The 15,679-nt window shown below is 43.5% G+C and overlaps 1 protein-coding gene across 3 annotated transcripts; it reads right to left on the bottom strand.

The window, feature by feature from the left end:
• Positions 1-481: 481 nt before the first annotated feature.
• On the bottom strand, positions 482-14,526 carry LOC142102029 (uncharacterized). Of its 3 annotated transcripts, none has more exons than XM_075186537.1 (11): positions 14,471-14,526; positions 12,621-13,777; positions 8,633-8,740; positions 8,366-8,440; positions 8,181-8,285; positions 7,745-7,882; positions 7,002-7,181; positions 6,687-6,899; positions 4,423-4,614; positions 2,158-2,251; positions 482-1,810 (listed from the first exon to the last, which is right to left on the bottom strand). In XM_075186537.1, exons 2-10 carry the CDS (start codon positions 13,773-13,775, stop codon positions 2,159-2,161), a joined length of 2,259 nt encoding a protein of 752 aa, XP_075042638.1. In that variant the 5' UTR covers positions 13,776-13,777; positions 14,471-14,526; the 3' UTR covers positions 482-1,810; position 2,158. The 3 variants fall into 3 exon arrangements, with proteins under 3 accessions (XP_075042638.1, XP_075042636.1, XP_075042637.1); XM_075186535.1 differs by having other exon boundaries at positions 14,345-14,492; XM_075186536.1 differs by lacking the exon at positions 14,471-14,526 and adding an exon at positions 13,987-14,120.
• Positions 14,527-15,679: the final 1,153 nt, after the last annotated feature.

Below are 15,679 nucleotides of genomic sequence, written 5' to 3'. Positions count from 1 at the left end.
TGGGCGAGCTCATTTGCTGAAATCTACAAATCCTACACTGAGCCATATGCTCCCAAATGCAACTTAAATTACCATCATCTACACCACCCCTTTAGAAGTCTCAAACCTCATCTGAAAATACTCTCCCTGCCAACCTATGGGATTTCATATCACGCCTGGTCAGAAGTACCTCTAGCCTTCAGATCTTAATGTTCTATATAACGTTATCTGAAAACCCATCTCCACACTAGAGCTGAACCTACACCCACCGATACTACTCATAAAAGTGCGCTGCTGCCACAATCTCCACACTCACTACTTTTGTCTCCACTCCTCTTCCCACTATACTGTAAGCACTCAGCAGTAGCACCCTCCTACTCTGTATCTAACCTGCACCCGTTTGTTCTACCTTGTATATCCCTGTTTTATGCATGTCCTGGTTTTCTCACTGTCCAGCGCTGTGGAGCATTGTGGCGCCTTAGACATTAACAACAATAATATGTACTTAAGAGACATTTTATTCACAAAATTTAAATAGATTACATTCCAGAAACATGAATACAAATAATCATTATTAATTCAGATGTGGGCACTAGGCCCTATAGAATATCCCCATCCTTTGGCAGTCAAATGGAAAGGTAGCATCCCCCTGGCATATTTCCATTGGCAGATTATTAGAGAAGGCAGAGGTGGCAGCACCAAGAAAGATATGGCAATGCCCACCAGCCGCAGGAGAGGAAACCTGTGCGACTTTGGGCTATATGGTGAGTACGGTCATTGCAGCACCGGAGGAAGCTCCATCCTTCACTCAATGCCGGTCCTAGATCTACGAAAACCAAGGGCGATTCCAGAGATAGCGCCAGAGAGACAGATAGTGAGCGGCAGCTGGCAGAGGTGTGCCACAGTGGGTAGACGTTACATGTATGTACCTGGGGCACAAAGATCTCTCCTGTAGATGTATGATGGCAGTGATAATAAGTGTAGTATATGGCAGTAATAAGACACTAAACTGGTATTCATCAAGTATTAATATCCTAGTATTATAAAGTGTAACAGTGCTAGTACCGATGCTTCCAGAGAGGTCTATAGTACAATTTACACCACATATACAGAGTATTGAATGTATAGTCGGCTGGCCAAAGTAATACTCTGTGACTGACATCCAAATCAGTTCTTTGATTACTAGTCCTACTAATTAGCGTAGCGTTACCTCCACGTATTGCAGAATAGTTGCTTAGGAAAAAAGAAAAGAAAAACACATTGTGAAAAATGATAAATTTCTCTAGTAAGTGACCTCTTACCACTGCAGATCAGTCCTAGAGGACTTGTGGCACTACAAGTCACAGCACGGAGAGGGAGCTTCCCTCTACTCTACATCATCTTTCTATATGGCAACAACAAAGTATCAGTATACCTCCACCTCTAGAAATCATGTTATATCTACCAGGTCAGATGGTCGACCTTGAGCAGAGCACTAACATCCCCGAGACAAACCCCTATAAGTACACAGAGGTATAGAAGCCAACATTGCATAGATGAGTCATTATATACAAACAGTAATCCTGAGAAGCCTTGGACTAGACTATATACACCCTGATCCCACTGATCCCACGTTACTTTAAAATTGCTCCATTTTCCTCAACCCAAGGCAGTTTACACTTGTTCTTCTCAATCACATCCCTGGAGTAGTTGGTGTAATCCCAGGTCAGCACCCTTCTCCGCATTACCCAAGTGATCCCGAATCCGTATTACCAGCCAGTAAACAAATACTATATTAATATCGGTGATAAATCTCCGGGTTTCCTCCCATCATATTATAGGAGTCACAGGTCTGAAAGAGAAGAGGAGATGAGAGATGGAACAAAATAGTTTGAAACAAATCAACGCTAATTCATGAAGAGGCAACGATGCCCTCAGCCCCCAACAGGCACCAGCCTCTCGTTACATCTGCTCTGCAATAACCACCTCATAGTCACAGTCTCATCACCATACACATTTATGCAGTGTCTGCCAGCCTCACCTCTCACCATACAGCAGACACCAGCTTCTCACCCCACTATATACCCAGCAGACACACACTACACCCCCAGCTGGCACCATCCTCCCATCTCACGTCCAGTCAGTAATACGGACTTGTAAAATGCGGGGAATAGGAGCCCAGGTCTGCAGTGCACTCACCTCACAGAGTGTCCCTCACCCCCTCACTCAGGCTCAGTCTCTCCTGAAGTCTCATAATAGTCTGGTCTCTGCTCTGAGCGTCTTGCAGCAGCTTCTAGAAGACACAAAATGGAGCTTTGAAAACAAATACGCCTGGACAGCCGTACGCCTGCTCAGTCATGTTATTCATACCGTGGTAGACACCAGAACAGATTAACTTTAACCCACTGAAGACCAGAGGTGGCCCATTCTCATGCTTTTGTGCCAAGTCTGTTTTTGACTGAAATTATTCTTTAATTTCTCAATTTGTCCAAGCAAAATTTGTTAGAAACTATTATTTTTTTACAAATGTTTTAAGACAGTGGTCTCTTTTGGCAACATAGTTTAATAGACAGAATTTTATTTCACATTAATTAGGTAAGGAAAACAGACAATAAAATAGTAATTGAATATACTTTCCTGTTATCTCCCTTCATTACTTTTACATAATCAAAACAATCCCAAATAATTACAATTGTTTTTTTTAACCACCAGTAAAAGACCATTAATCAGAAACGCCAATACATCTCTAACCTTATTAGTATTATGGATACATACAATGCTAACTGTATCTCTCAGTAATCACATAACTAGTTACTATTCGATCCATGTCAGCAGGTCTCGAATAGTAATGCCTTGTATGAGATGGCAGATTCAGCTGTCCTAAGCAAGGACCAGACCTGCTGACCTTGGATGAGCTCCCTAGGGACACCACATGGTAACAGCATGGCATTACAACGTGGAAGCATCCCGCTGCTGCCATGTTGTAGACAGCTTTCCGTTTTGAACGCCGTTGTTGAGATTGTGAGGTCAAGAACTAAACAATATAGTTCCTTTATTCATTGCTACAACAGATATTGAGCATTAATAACATCAAACTGCAGTAAAGCACACGTAGATGTATGAAATGTTTAAATATATTCAAAAGTATTTACCTTTTGTGCTAAATTTACAGAGCTGTTGAAAGTTTGATGTGAGAATAAGAGTCGGGAAAACAAATTCTATACACACAACGGGACTATAAAATCACTGACACATTCTCATGTACATCCTCCAATGTGGTGTACATGATACAGTGTACAAGGTGCCCTGAGGGGATATACATTGGAGAGACCAAGCAGAAACTGCAATGCAGGATGAATCTACACAGACACACAATAAGGAAGACTGGACACCTCTCTGGGTAAACACTTTTCTGGACCAGGACACAAACAGATTTAAAAGTCTTAATACTAAAAGGTCTTTTTAAAAATGACAGGGAGAGAAAAATATGGGAATTCAAGCTGATAAGAACATTCCAGTCATTGACTAAAGGGCTCAATCTAACACCTGGATTTATGACCCACTACATGAACACACTTCACACCCCACAGCAAAGTGACTCCAGATCTCTAAACTCATAGGACTTTTACTCTTTCATCCCTAACAAAAACCTTTGTTTTATTACTTTAGCTTCTCTTAAAAAGATGTATTTCCCCCCCCCCCTGTACAAATTTCTTGATGTAACATCTCTTAAATGTTGTGTCTTTTTCTCAGTCATTCATTTTTAAACTTGCCTGATGAAGGGGGCCCTGTGCTCTGAAAGCTAGCAAATATAATATTTATTTTGGGTTAGCCAATAAAGGTATCACTCCTATAATACTTTTATCTTTTTTGACAGAAAAGTATTTAACATCACATAGATTTTTCTGGCTAACACGGTACTGCAATAATAATAATACATTTGTAACCAAAGTTATAGCACAGTATATACACAGAACGCTATGATCCTTTAAGTGAATAGGTTTATGGAATATGACTTGGGTCAGGTTGTCCATGACAAAAAGAGGGTTAGGGTAAGGGGTTGGTAGGGCTGCCTTTACCTATATGCCAAAGTAGGCTCATGCCAAAGCCAGGACAGTTCCGGGGCAGCAGGGAAATGGTTTTATGTTCATGAAATTCTTTATTGACATTTTATATCTGTATATTTTGCTACTTTGTCTTTTCAACCATCTGTTTTTTCCAGTAAAAATGATAAGCACACAGATACCCTGCTCTATCCTGCATATACTTGGGAGCTTGGTACCTGAGCTGTGAATGATTGAGGAGATAGATATCTCACATCTTTGACAGCAAAAAAAAATGAATTGCAGCACAACAAAGTTAAAACATCATGAACAATAATGACAGTGGCACGTTAATCTGTTCATTTAGGGCCCATTCACTACCCATGCCTAGGCTAAACACGGCACCTAGGAGTTACATTACCTTCGTGGTCTGATCGTTCTCCCTTGAAGAGTCCTGTAGCTGGAGCAGCTCCGCGCGAGTTTGGTGCAGTTCCGAGTCGTGCCGCTGTCTGTCTGCTCGTAGCTCCGCCTCCCTCGCCCGCAGAGCCTCTCGCAGCTGTTTCTGCTCCTGCGCCATGTTCTGCAGGCGGTTTTTACAGTGTCGCAGCTGGTCCTATACCATGCAGGATAAAGGTTATTGTTCACCGGTTTCTAGGTCATGTGGAGACACATTACATCACAGAATGGTGTGAAATAAAACATAACAATTTTAGTCAGAAAAATTATCAAAAGATAGATAAGCCTGTACCAGACTCATCGTAAAACAAAATATGCAAAGCCGAAAGGATACCATCCTGTATTCTAGAAGGCTTAATGTAACAAACACGCTGCAATTACCTCATCTCTGCGTCTGCAATTATTGTGTTCTACAACTGAATATATTCACCTACTGCCCGAATTTCTGGGTAGGTCTCCCAGACTCCCGGGAGAGCAGGTAAGTCTTTCACATCCTGCAAATCGGTACACACAAGTACTAGATTTGCGGTGAATCGCTTGATTTTGGCCCCACCCGCGCAACAATTTAATAACGGGGACGGGGCCAAAATGACAATGTGCTGTACCGTGCAGCCTTCCACCCTACCCCCTTCTCCAGGATCTCCCAGAGAAGTATGGATTTACAGTAAGAAGCAAGTTGCTCATGAGGAATTGTAGTCATTATTAGGTCTCAGAGTTCATGAAGTAAAGTTTCTCTATGAAGTGGAGAGTCAGGCCAGGTTGTAATACACAAATATAAATGCACAGTGACATTTCTGAGAACAGATCAGCTGGTTCAGGGGAACTTTGTGTATGTTATATACGTAAAGTCTATTTGTGGACAATATCTTGCAAGCAATTGCTGCAGCAGCCTCCTAACCCTAATCTCCACCTCACAGCCTAACTCTGACCTCTACAGATCAGCAACCAGCCAGCGGAGACCAGAGGCCCAGCGAGGAGACTGTGGGAGCAGGAGGCATCATGGCATGGGAGTGGTGGGGGGGGGGGGGAGGGTTCTGGCACACAATATGATCACTGAACCATCACAAACTCTTTCAGAAACCATCCACTGGTGAAACACGTTCACAGATTCCCAGCTGAACCAACGCTACTGACATCCAGCACTGAGTCACAGAAAGAGGACACTGGGGAAATGTATCGGAACATGGAGCCTGGATCTTAACTCAGACCTAGGAGATGTTCATTTCATCTTCCTGGAATTGTCCTCGTCTTTAAATGTAACGGAAGTACTGTGGCCCTGGAAACAGACTATATCCCTCTCATCCCGCTTATAGACCAACTTATAGTATAGTTCTATTATTAGTAGCTGCAGAGTTATTATTGCATCATGAAGAAGTTGTTAGAATACTTTATAAACAGTTCATTACATCCTATATTTGACTATGGTGTCCACATTAGGACATTCCTCACCTATGCCACAAATTCTGGATATTTACAAATGTAGATTTGCATAAATACAAATAAAATAAAAAAAAGGAGGTCACCATAACATACAGCCACTGTTTTATTGTTGAATATTTATACGGTAATTCTTTATTTACTATATTGTGTTTCGTACAAGGAAAAGCTTTTGCGATGGGACCACTTTTCCATGATTGGTGAAATACTTTAAAGCAATAGTTTGCGTATTAAATTCAATAATAAAGCAGATTAAAAAGTAATTGAATGGCCCGTATGCAACGTAGGTAAAGTCTATAGTTACGCTTCAAGCCGTGCAAAATGCTCTGTCCCTGATTTTCCCAATTATTTTTAAATTGCAGTTCCGAGGACGGAATAAAGAGATGAGTATTGATGACATAATGTACTTTCTGCTTACCAGATATTGCAGTGTGTGTGACCGATAATAATCTGATCAGAACATTTTAAGTTGGCCAATGTGGCCAGAACATGAGAAGGCCATCTCCGTGTGTACATGGTCATCTTCCAAACCGCATTCACTGACTCCTAGGCCCGTACGCTGAATATTAAGACCTCAACCTGAATTGGCCACCTAAGTGTGCGCCCCACATGTGCCCCCCATTAGGTTTTGATCGCAACCTGAGCAGTAAACAAATATCTATGTGCTAATATATTTTATGATAAATTAAATTTGTCCTGAAAAGCCTCTCAGTAGGCCGTTACACTTTAAGATCACTCATTCCCTCTTTTCTCTTACAACAAGGAAGAATGGATATCTCAAATTGCTCTCACCTGGAGCAGGGTCTGACTCTCGTTAAGAGCGTTCAGCAGATCCTGGATGTCTCGCTGGTGCTGAATGCTCTGCCGCTGACTGTCTACATGGGCTTGAGACAGGAGCCGGCCCTTCTCCTCCAGCTGGGCTAGTAGAGGATTAGGGGCGGATAGGCCAGGAAAAGAGCCACCAAGGTTGTCCAGTCCCTCGGATAGGAGAGAGTCAGCGAGGGCCTACGATAGGGATAGAGGGCAGGAGATGACTCTGTGGTCTTATTACAGAGAGCGATAGAGCTACATGTCGTGCAATGAGTGTTATACGGAGTTCTGCCTCACCTGCACATCCTGATTACTGCTGCTCAGCGCCCCCTGTACCACCACAACCAGGGCGTCTTTCTCCCGCAGAGCAGCGAGGCGCAGAGCATCCTGGGAGGCTGCTGACCGGACTGCAGAGTCCAGCGACAACTCCAACTCCTGGACCGTAAAATCCTTTTCCCCAAGAAGATCACGCAGAGCCTGCATGATGGAGTAGAAGACACCGCTACACGCTACACGCTACACGTTCTGGTGTTCTTTCAGTGACCACCCCCCACACCCAAAAAACTCAAAGCCCTGTCACTGTACTAGCAAGTTCCATTCACGCTTCAGAATAGGCCACTAAATATCTAAGGATCTTCCAGAACCAGGATTTACTATGGTTACAGAGAAAACTACTGTTAGAACTATGTATTTTGTGTAAGTACAGTTTTATTTTGTTTTTATATTAATGATCATTTCTTTTTACATATCTTTAAATTTCTTTAATGGTAAAAAAAAATAGGTGCAAAGAATAGTACACCAATAAGACAAATCGCATATTATGGTAGCAATAATGATAATATTGTAGACAAATTACAGAGAGATCAGGAACCTCAAATAAAATATAATACAACAAGTACGTAAATCTTCTGAGGATTCCAATTTGCTTTCCGACCCCACTATTTATATAAATGGTTCCACACAACCTTTGCTCTATCACTGTACAGCTTTGTCTCCTCACATGCCCGGCTATACTTGAAGAAACGAGTTACTGTACTTACAGTGATGGTGTCTTGATTCTCACGCAGAACCTTTGAGAGTCGCGCTACATCCTCCTCTCTCGCCCTCAACGTCTCCTGTAGCCTTTTAACCTCTGCGTCTCTTTGGCACTTGTTCTCTGCTAGCTCGACCCCTTCTCTCTGCTCAAAGAGGTTACAATGTCAATGTGGGGAGAGTAAGGGTTCATATTGTCCAGCGGTTTGACATCCCCCCCATATTATATTGCCAGGGTCAGTGTTTTATACTAGGTGCAGGTTGCATAGACCTCAATACAGTGATCTACTGATCACCATGAAGATTGAGTTGTCTATACTCAAGGAAACAAGTACATTCCTCATACCTTACACTGAACATGGGGCAGGATAATGTACCATGAGTGGATATCAAACCATGAATGTCATATGAGAAAATACACTGTGACCAGAACAATGATGTCACCTTGACTTGCTCATTTCGCACCCTCAACTTCTCAACGAAGTCCATGATGAGGTCCCCTGAGGGGTCCGAGGCCACCGGCAGAGTTAGCAGTAAGGTCAGACAGTCCTGAAGGCAAGAAGGCAAAAAGTCCACAGTGAAAAGGTGTATTCTGACCCCAGCACCCAGCACCGGCCTTGTCCACCTACCTCTAGGACCTCCTCCTTGAACTTGAGAGTCTTGATCAGTTCCCGGATCAGTTCCTGCTGTTCCGTTGAGAGGTCCTAGAAGAGACAGGAGCATCACTGCTAAACCCCGGGCTCTTCATGTAAAACAAGCGCTGGTATCATTTACAAAATATACAGATCTTAGGAGATCATCAGGACATATTCAGTATGAAATTATCTTCTGAAACAAAACTATTGAATAACTCAATCATCATCATTATAGTTTTCTATACTACAATGGGCCATTACCTGAAGCCCTGGGGAGGTCCCACCTCCCTGAGCCACGTTCAGCTCCCTCTGTAGCCAATTTAGTGTGTCCCGGATATGAAGGGAACGAGATACTTGAGTGCTGCAGACCTAAAACACAGATGGGTGAGATAGGGGAACGTAAAACTGCTGCGAACTGTTTCATTAGTGTGATAAAGTTCTGCTCCTGTTTTACCACTTATTTTCCCCAATACCAATATCCTGTGCTGGAGTAAGGTAATTAACTTAGCCAAGGTTATGGCTGTGGGTAAAACAGGAGCAGAACAGTATAACATGGTTATAGTGGGTCATGTTGGTTTGTCTAAGAGTTGGATAATAATTCAGCATCGAAAAAGACAGATAGGAATGAGGTAATAACATGCGGTATAGAGGTCCCAGATAACCAACACAGATAAAAATAAATCCTAAATGTCATAAATAAACAACAGGCTATTTACCAAGAGGCAGAAGACTGGAATTAGCACAGACATTTGTGTCAATGGCATCAATACTCCTTAAGCACCATTAAAGCTAAAACACAAGCTGGATTTACTTGATACTTTTACCAGTGATCAATATAACTACTGTAATGGGAAACTCTCTAAGAAACATTTCTGTAATTACAGATAAAAACAGACAACTGATTACACACATCTGTGCTTTGTGAAGGTGGCAAAAAAAAATTAAAAAATATATATTGTTGAAAAAAACTCACATGATGGGGCATGTTCAATTAGGCTCCGGGATCGTGGTAACGGGCCAGAACGGGGCACGAAGGTAATCGCGGTACAGCAATAAGACCGATTTTACTTTGCACCCCATAGGGTTGTGAAGGAAAATCCACGTTACCGCATTACCTTCGGTAACGCGCGTTACTGCGATCACGGACCTAATTGAATATGCCCCGTAATGTCAGCTGCTAGAAAGCATGTGGGAGTTCCGCATTTCATATAGAGGAAGTGTTTATGTTTGAATGATACCAAGGGGTATATTTACTAAACTGCAGGTTTGAATAAGTGGAGATGTTGCCTATAGCAACCAGATCCTTGTTGCCATTTATTTAGTACATTCTACAAAATGAGAGCCAGAATCTGATTGGTTGTTATAGGCAACATCTCCACTTTTTCAAAGTCGCAGTGAAAGTGTAAACTTTTTGGTCTCTTTACTAGGCGCTATGCTTGGTGCAAGCCTAACACCGCGCTTCATCCCAATAACACTATCCCATACTTGTCAACTTTTAAAATCTCTCCTGGTGGAGATTCTGGTGAAGAGTGCAAGTTGGCAAATAGTGTCATTTTTGGCAGCGCCCCCCCCGTGGCGAAATGCAGTGATCACACCATGTGTCACATGTTGTGGCGGAAACATTATGGCATTCTGCTACCCACCCAGGGACCTGGGAGTATGACCCTCAATTCAGTAAATTCTTGGACATTCAGGGAGAGTAGTCTTGTGTGCACAGTCCCTAGAGTGAAGAATGGGGGTGGGATTATATTGGTGTGGGTCTTCTCTGCATCAGGGGCTGGAAAACTTAACAAAATGGATCTACTGAGATAGAGAAATCTTGGAGGAAAACATGCTGCAAACTCCAAGAGTTCTAGGACTTGGGAGAATAATTTATATCATACTTGCCAACTTTTCCTCGTTGGCTTCAGGGAGATCCCGGGGGAGGTGGGTGTGTGGGGTCAGGGCTTGTCGAATCACATTGTGGCTAAGATGAGTCGATATTTGTGCAATTAAGCCCCACCCCCTGTCACTTATCTATTGCGGGGGTGAGAACTGGGAGGTTGCCCTGATCTCTCTTATGGAATATCCGAGAAGCTGCAGAATTTTGAGGAGTCTTCCTGAAAGAGCAGGCACCCCGATCCTGTGCACAGAGGGACTTAATGCCTCAAATTGCATCATTAAGCCCTGCTACCGACGCACAATGCCAATAATCAAAAGAGGGGGTGGGGCTATGGTGCCCGTCGCTTAACCACGAGGCCTCCCTCATTTGTCACCTGACCTCTCCTCAGAGGTTGGGCTGCGCTCTAGATATTGTGCCTTGCTGACAAAATGCCTGCCTCCATTAGGTGCAGGTGTCTTTCACATTAGCCAAAGAAGTGCTGTAAATGCTGAAAGCTGACAGAATGTGATGCGAATATAAACATATTACTCAGCTGGCTGATGTGACAATTCTGAAACTAAAAACCACGTCATTGACTTGGAATGTGCAATATAATTTCATAAATATGGCAGCAAACACTCAGCAAATAAACATTTGGGAACAGAACAATGGGTGGTAAAACAGGCTTATTTACATTCAGACACAAAATAGTCAAAATATTACATTCAGCTCCAATTAGAACACATTCATCAGTATGTGCGGAGTCATCCAATTCCCTGGAGTGTTGCTTAAGGCATTGCTTTAATCCTCTTAATGTACAAAGCCAATCATTCCAGCAACATACAGCATGTCATAGTCTATCTCACCGAGCTTACAAACTACACATGTGCTGGAGAGAGCTTAGTGTGTACTGTAATATAACAAGTGATAGAAATCCCTGCATTTAAATCCAGCTCTGCTGTGACCAATTCAGAGGACTAGATATTTATTTATTACTGCTTATCGATATAGAGCTGCTCATACTACACAGTGCTTTACAGAAGATACTTAATAATTCAGATAAGTCCTAGAGCTTACAGTCTAAATCCCACAGAACACGCACTTTGTCAGAAGCCAGTTAACCCTACCAGTGTGTTTTTGAATTGTTGGAGGAAATACACACAAGCACAGGGAGAACATACAAACTCCACACAGATAGGGCGCTGATCGGGAACCGAGTTCACGACCCCAGGCTTCATGAGGCAGCAATGCTAACCACATTACCACTGATATTGCTGTTCTCAGCCTTTAAAAATGCTAAGGACTCTGCTTAAAAAACTTTTGGATACAAATAAGATTTGAGACCAAGATTTGCGCTTTGTGTTATCACAAAACAATATAATGATTGTTTGCAGGTTCTTACATGATTCAGCAGGCTGCCTCTATTTTCTGTCTGTGCATTGCTAATATGAGATAACGGACTACAAAAAAAATAAAATAATACAATAGAAAGGAATGAGGGAGGCGTTTAGCAATAAACATGTAAGATTGTGTATACCTAGTTATTTATATAATGAGGCACATATGTTTATGTTCATTTCCTTGGCTCTCTGCATTAAATACAGCTGTTTCAAGAGCATCTTGGGGTCATATCTCAGGTTAATGAATACATCTGTTTTTCTACACAAATTAGTACAGGCCTGGCCAACCTGTGTCTCTCCAGCGCCACTAATTCCGCAGCGCTCTACTGAGAACGCACTCACATCAGTCCCTGCCCCATTGGAGCTTACAATCTAAATTCCCTAACACACACACAGACAGACACACAGAGAGAGAGACTAGGGTCAATTTGTTAGCAGCCAATTAACCTACCAGTATGTTTTTGGAGTGTGGGAGGAAACCAGAGCACCCGGAGGAAACCCACGCAAACATGGGGAGAACATACAAACTCCACACAGATAAGGCCATGGTCGAGAATTGAACTCATGACCCCAGTGCTGTGAGGCAGAAGTGCTAACCACTGAGCCACCGTGCCGCCCGTACCTGTCACCTACTTTGTGCCTCAATAAAGTCCGTGGACCCTAGTGAGCGGATAAGCTGCATTCTCATAAATGCTGGTTCAAACAACAAAATAGAATTTGAAACTCATTATGACCACAAACTAGAATACATCACCTCGGTACACACACACACACCCCAATTCTTTAAGGTCACCATAAACGTTCAGGGTGGAATCTCATCTGTCATTGTTCTTATTAGGTGTGATCATCTCATCACTTTAATTACATCTGTTATTCAGTTTCTATTATCAAGAACACTTTGGGTAACCTCTGGGCGCTAACTCAATAGGATGGATTAAATACAGACAGAATGGGGAACAGACACAATAAAAGGAAATAGGTTATGTACCTCAGATCCCATCCCTATGTACGCATCACAGAGGTCCCCCACTTCTTCCACCAGTGGCTCCTCGGGTCTCTTATACTCTTCCACTTGTTGGTCCACATTTTCGGTCCTTGTCCTCTGCTGACTTCTGACTGGTATCCTGCTCCGATTGGGCGATTTAACTGGGCTATATTTAATTTCTTTCAAGCTTTTCAAAACATCTCCCACATCAGGCTTGGAAAACGAAAGTGGTGGGGATGATGCCAACGATATGGAAGGTTCCCAAAATACTCCTGCTTCTTCTTCCCCCGTGAAGGACAGGGCTTCCAAAGAGGAGGCAGAAAAAGAGGAGAGGGACCCCTTACTGCTACCTCCAAAGCTTCCCAGAGACTTGCTCCTCTGAAGAACCGCGTTGCCATCATCTATTTCCCTACTATGATGTTTCCTCCTGCGAGGCACAGTGCACACAGATTCATAGTTTGCGTCAGAGACCCTCCAGGAAGAGCAGTAATGACATTTCTCCCCCTTGACACAACGCGAGCAGCCACCAGCTCTATCATCCCACCAGGTCTCATGCTCCCACATTGAGCGGTCTTGGTCCAGAAGTTGCTGGTAGGACTTTGTAGGCGCCCCAGAGGACAAAGATCCTAAGGAACCATGGAAAGTGCTTGAGCGGTCAGGAAAGGGCGAATTAAGGCCTGAACTCTGGTATCCTGGAGAAAGGGAATTATTCCTAGATTTGTTGTAGCCAGATGAATGGAGATCACTGTAGGAACCACGATAGCCATAATTATTGCGCTCATGGTTGTGTCCATGGTACTCGGGTAGAGGAAGACCCCAAGCCTTGGCATGGATGGAACGAAGGGTGAACGAAAGCTTCTCCCTCTCCGTGAAAAGGCGAGCTGACCGCTGGTCGTAGAGCTCTCGCATACGGGACATCACCAGGTCATAGCGGTAGTAGACATTGAGCGTGTGGCAGCATTTGCCGCAGATAAACTCTGCATCTTCTGGCCTCCCCTTCCCTCTGGAGGATCTAGGAGATGACCCAGGTGGACAGCGTATGACGTGGGTGCCCAGTACGTGAGACAGTACGGCGGGGAGCGTGCCCGTGCCCCCGTAGAGCCACTTTCGGCGTGAGCCACGAAGTTGGGAGGAGCATAGACGGCAGAGATCCGACATGGCTGGAATGGGAATCAGACAGAATAGAATATTAAAACTAATGCAGAAAATACCTTAAAAACAGCAAACACACATTTCTACCAATGTCAAAATGAAGAATAACAAAGTTACATTTTGAGCATAATTCTGAACCCCTCAGGCATTCTGGGCCCTGATCCTTAATATATTTAGTATTTATGTCAGTGTTTTAAATCTGCAAATTGTCCATTACCTATTTAAGCCCTGTCAAGTCAGGAGAGTATTTTAATTCACTTGTCCATAACACAGTAACAGTCTGTACACACACACAACAGAAACCATTTGTAGCAGCACATTGCAGGGAGAGAATATGCCTGTGTTGTAATGTGTGAGGTCAGCCCGGGATTACCAACATATTCCACCGACACCTTCCCCTAAACTTTACCCCTCTCTCCTCCCCCAGGAGAACAGACAACAATAATAACACTGTGCAGAGCCTCCATGTCACTGTATATTCCTGCACCTCTCCTAATAATCCTTTGACTGTGCAGGACCCCACTGTCAGTCCTCTCCAGCTGTCCTGATCTGTCCCCTTCACTGTCACCACCCACCTGCTCTGTCACTGTCCTTCTCCACAGGCAGGATCACTGTCTACAGAGTATGTGCCCCATGGCAGGCCCGGTGTCTGTCCCAGAGCAGACATTAACCAGCAGTGAGGTCCTCCCCTGCCACCTCACCTCACTTTCCAGGAAACTCCCATTCCCAGCTGACCACAGAGTGGAGGGGGGAGAGTGGAGGTGTGTGCTGCACCCATACCTGAGAGGCTTAACCCCTCCCCAGCCAGTCTCTCCTACTGCTGTGATACATTGTATCATCCTAGTTCCATGAATACAACAAGCTGTAACTATCTGAACCCTGCATGGAATAAGTACACTGCAGGAATAAGTACACTGCATGGAATAAGTACACTGCATGGAATAAGTACACTGCATGGAATAAGTACACTGCAGTGAAGGCCTTTAGCACTGTGTGACCTGACTGCAGGCTTGTTGTGCATGGTCTCAGGGGCAGTCAAGGGGGAAATTTAAGGACGTCTCTCCCTGGAAGGGGTTAACACATCAACACGTGACCAATATTAACGTCAGACTTGGTACAGTCGAGCGCAGAACACACCTATGAAAAGTTGGTACAACCTGTTTACAACTATTTACCATAGGTGTGTCCCTCCTGCTCATACAGGTGTGATGACCACACCCCTTTTTTTTTAAAGGGACAGTACGATTTAATTACTTCCAGGAACATTGATTTAATGCTCACTTTTGGCCATGTCTGGCTGCACAGGCGATCAAATCTCATGAGATTAATAGCTGAAAACACAACACAGGGCTCATAATTGGCATAATTAGCAAAATGTAAAACAGGGCTAGGTTGCTGATTATTTTATGGGTATTTTAATTACTCTTCTTCAATGAATATGACTTTATAATGCCCAGACAATGCAGAATAGAAGAACAATTGTAACTGCACTTTTCTCCAGGGATAGGCAACATGTGGGTTACAAATTGTTGAACTACAAGTCCAAGCATGCTCTGTAAGCCAACAGAGTTACAGGTTCTCTGCTGCACTGTTGTAAGAGATTTGTAGCACCTGTCAAATTGCAGGCTTTGACATTCAGGGCCTGATTCATTAAGGAACGTAAATGCCAATACCTGCCTTATTTTGCATTACATCGCTCAGCGCATGCTCAGAAAATAAGCATACGCCAATGAACGCATGTACATACAATTAAATAATCTTCGAACGCAAAGGACACTTACAATCGCCACGTATGCACGTAGTTAATGTACAGCAAGCCCAAGCTTGAGCGAAGGCAGCAGTGGCCGATTCAAGCTTTGGCCATCTCTCAGGTACGTGATTTTCTGTTGTATCACTTGCACCAGCTACAG

This window comes from Mixophyes fleayi, chromosome 9 (assembly GCF_038048845.1).
Source record: "Mixophyes fleayi isolate aMixFle1 chromosome 9, aMixFle1.hap1, whole genome shotgun sequence".
In the NCBI taxonomy this organism is placed as follows: domain Eukaryota; kingdom Metazoa; phylum Chordata; class Amphibia; order Anura; family Limnodynastidae; genus Mixophyes; species Mixophyes fleayi.
This window is presented reverse-complemented; position numbering and strand designations above follow the sequence as displayed.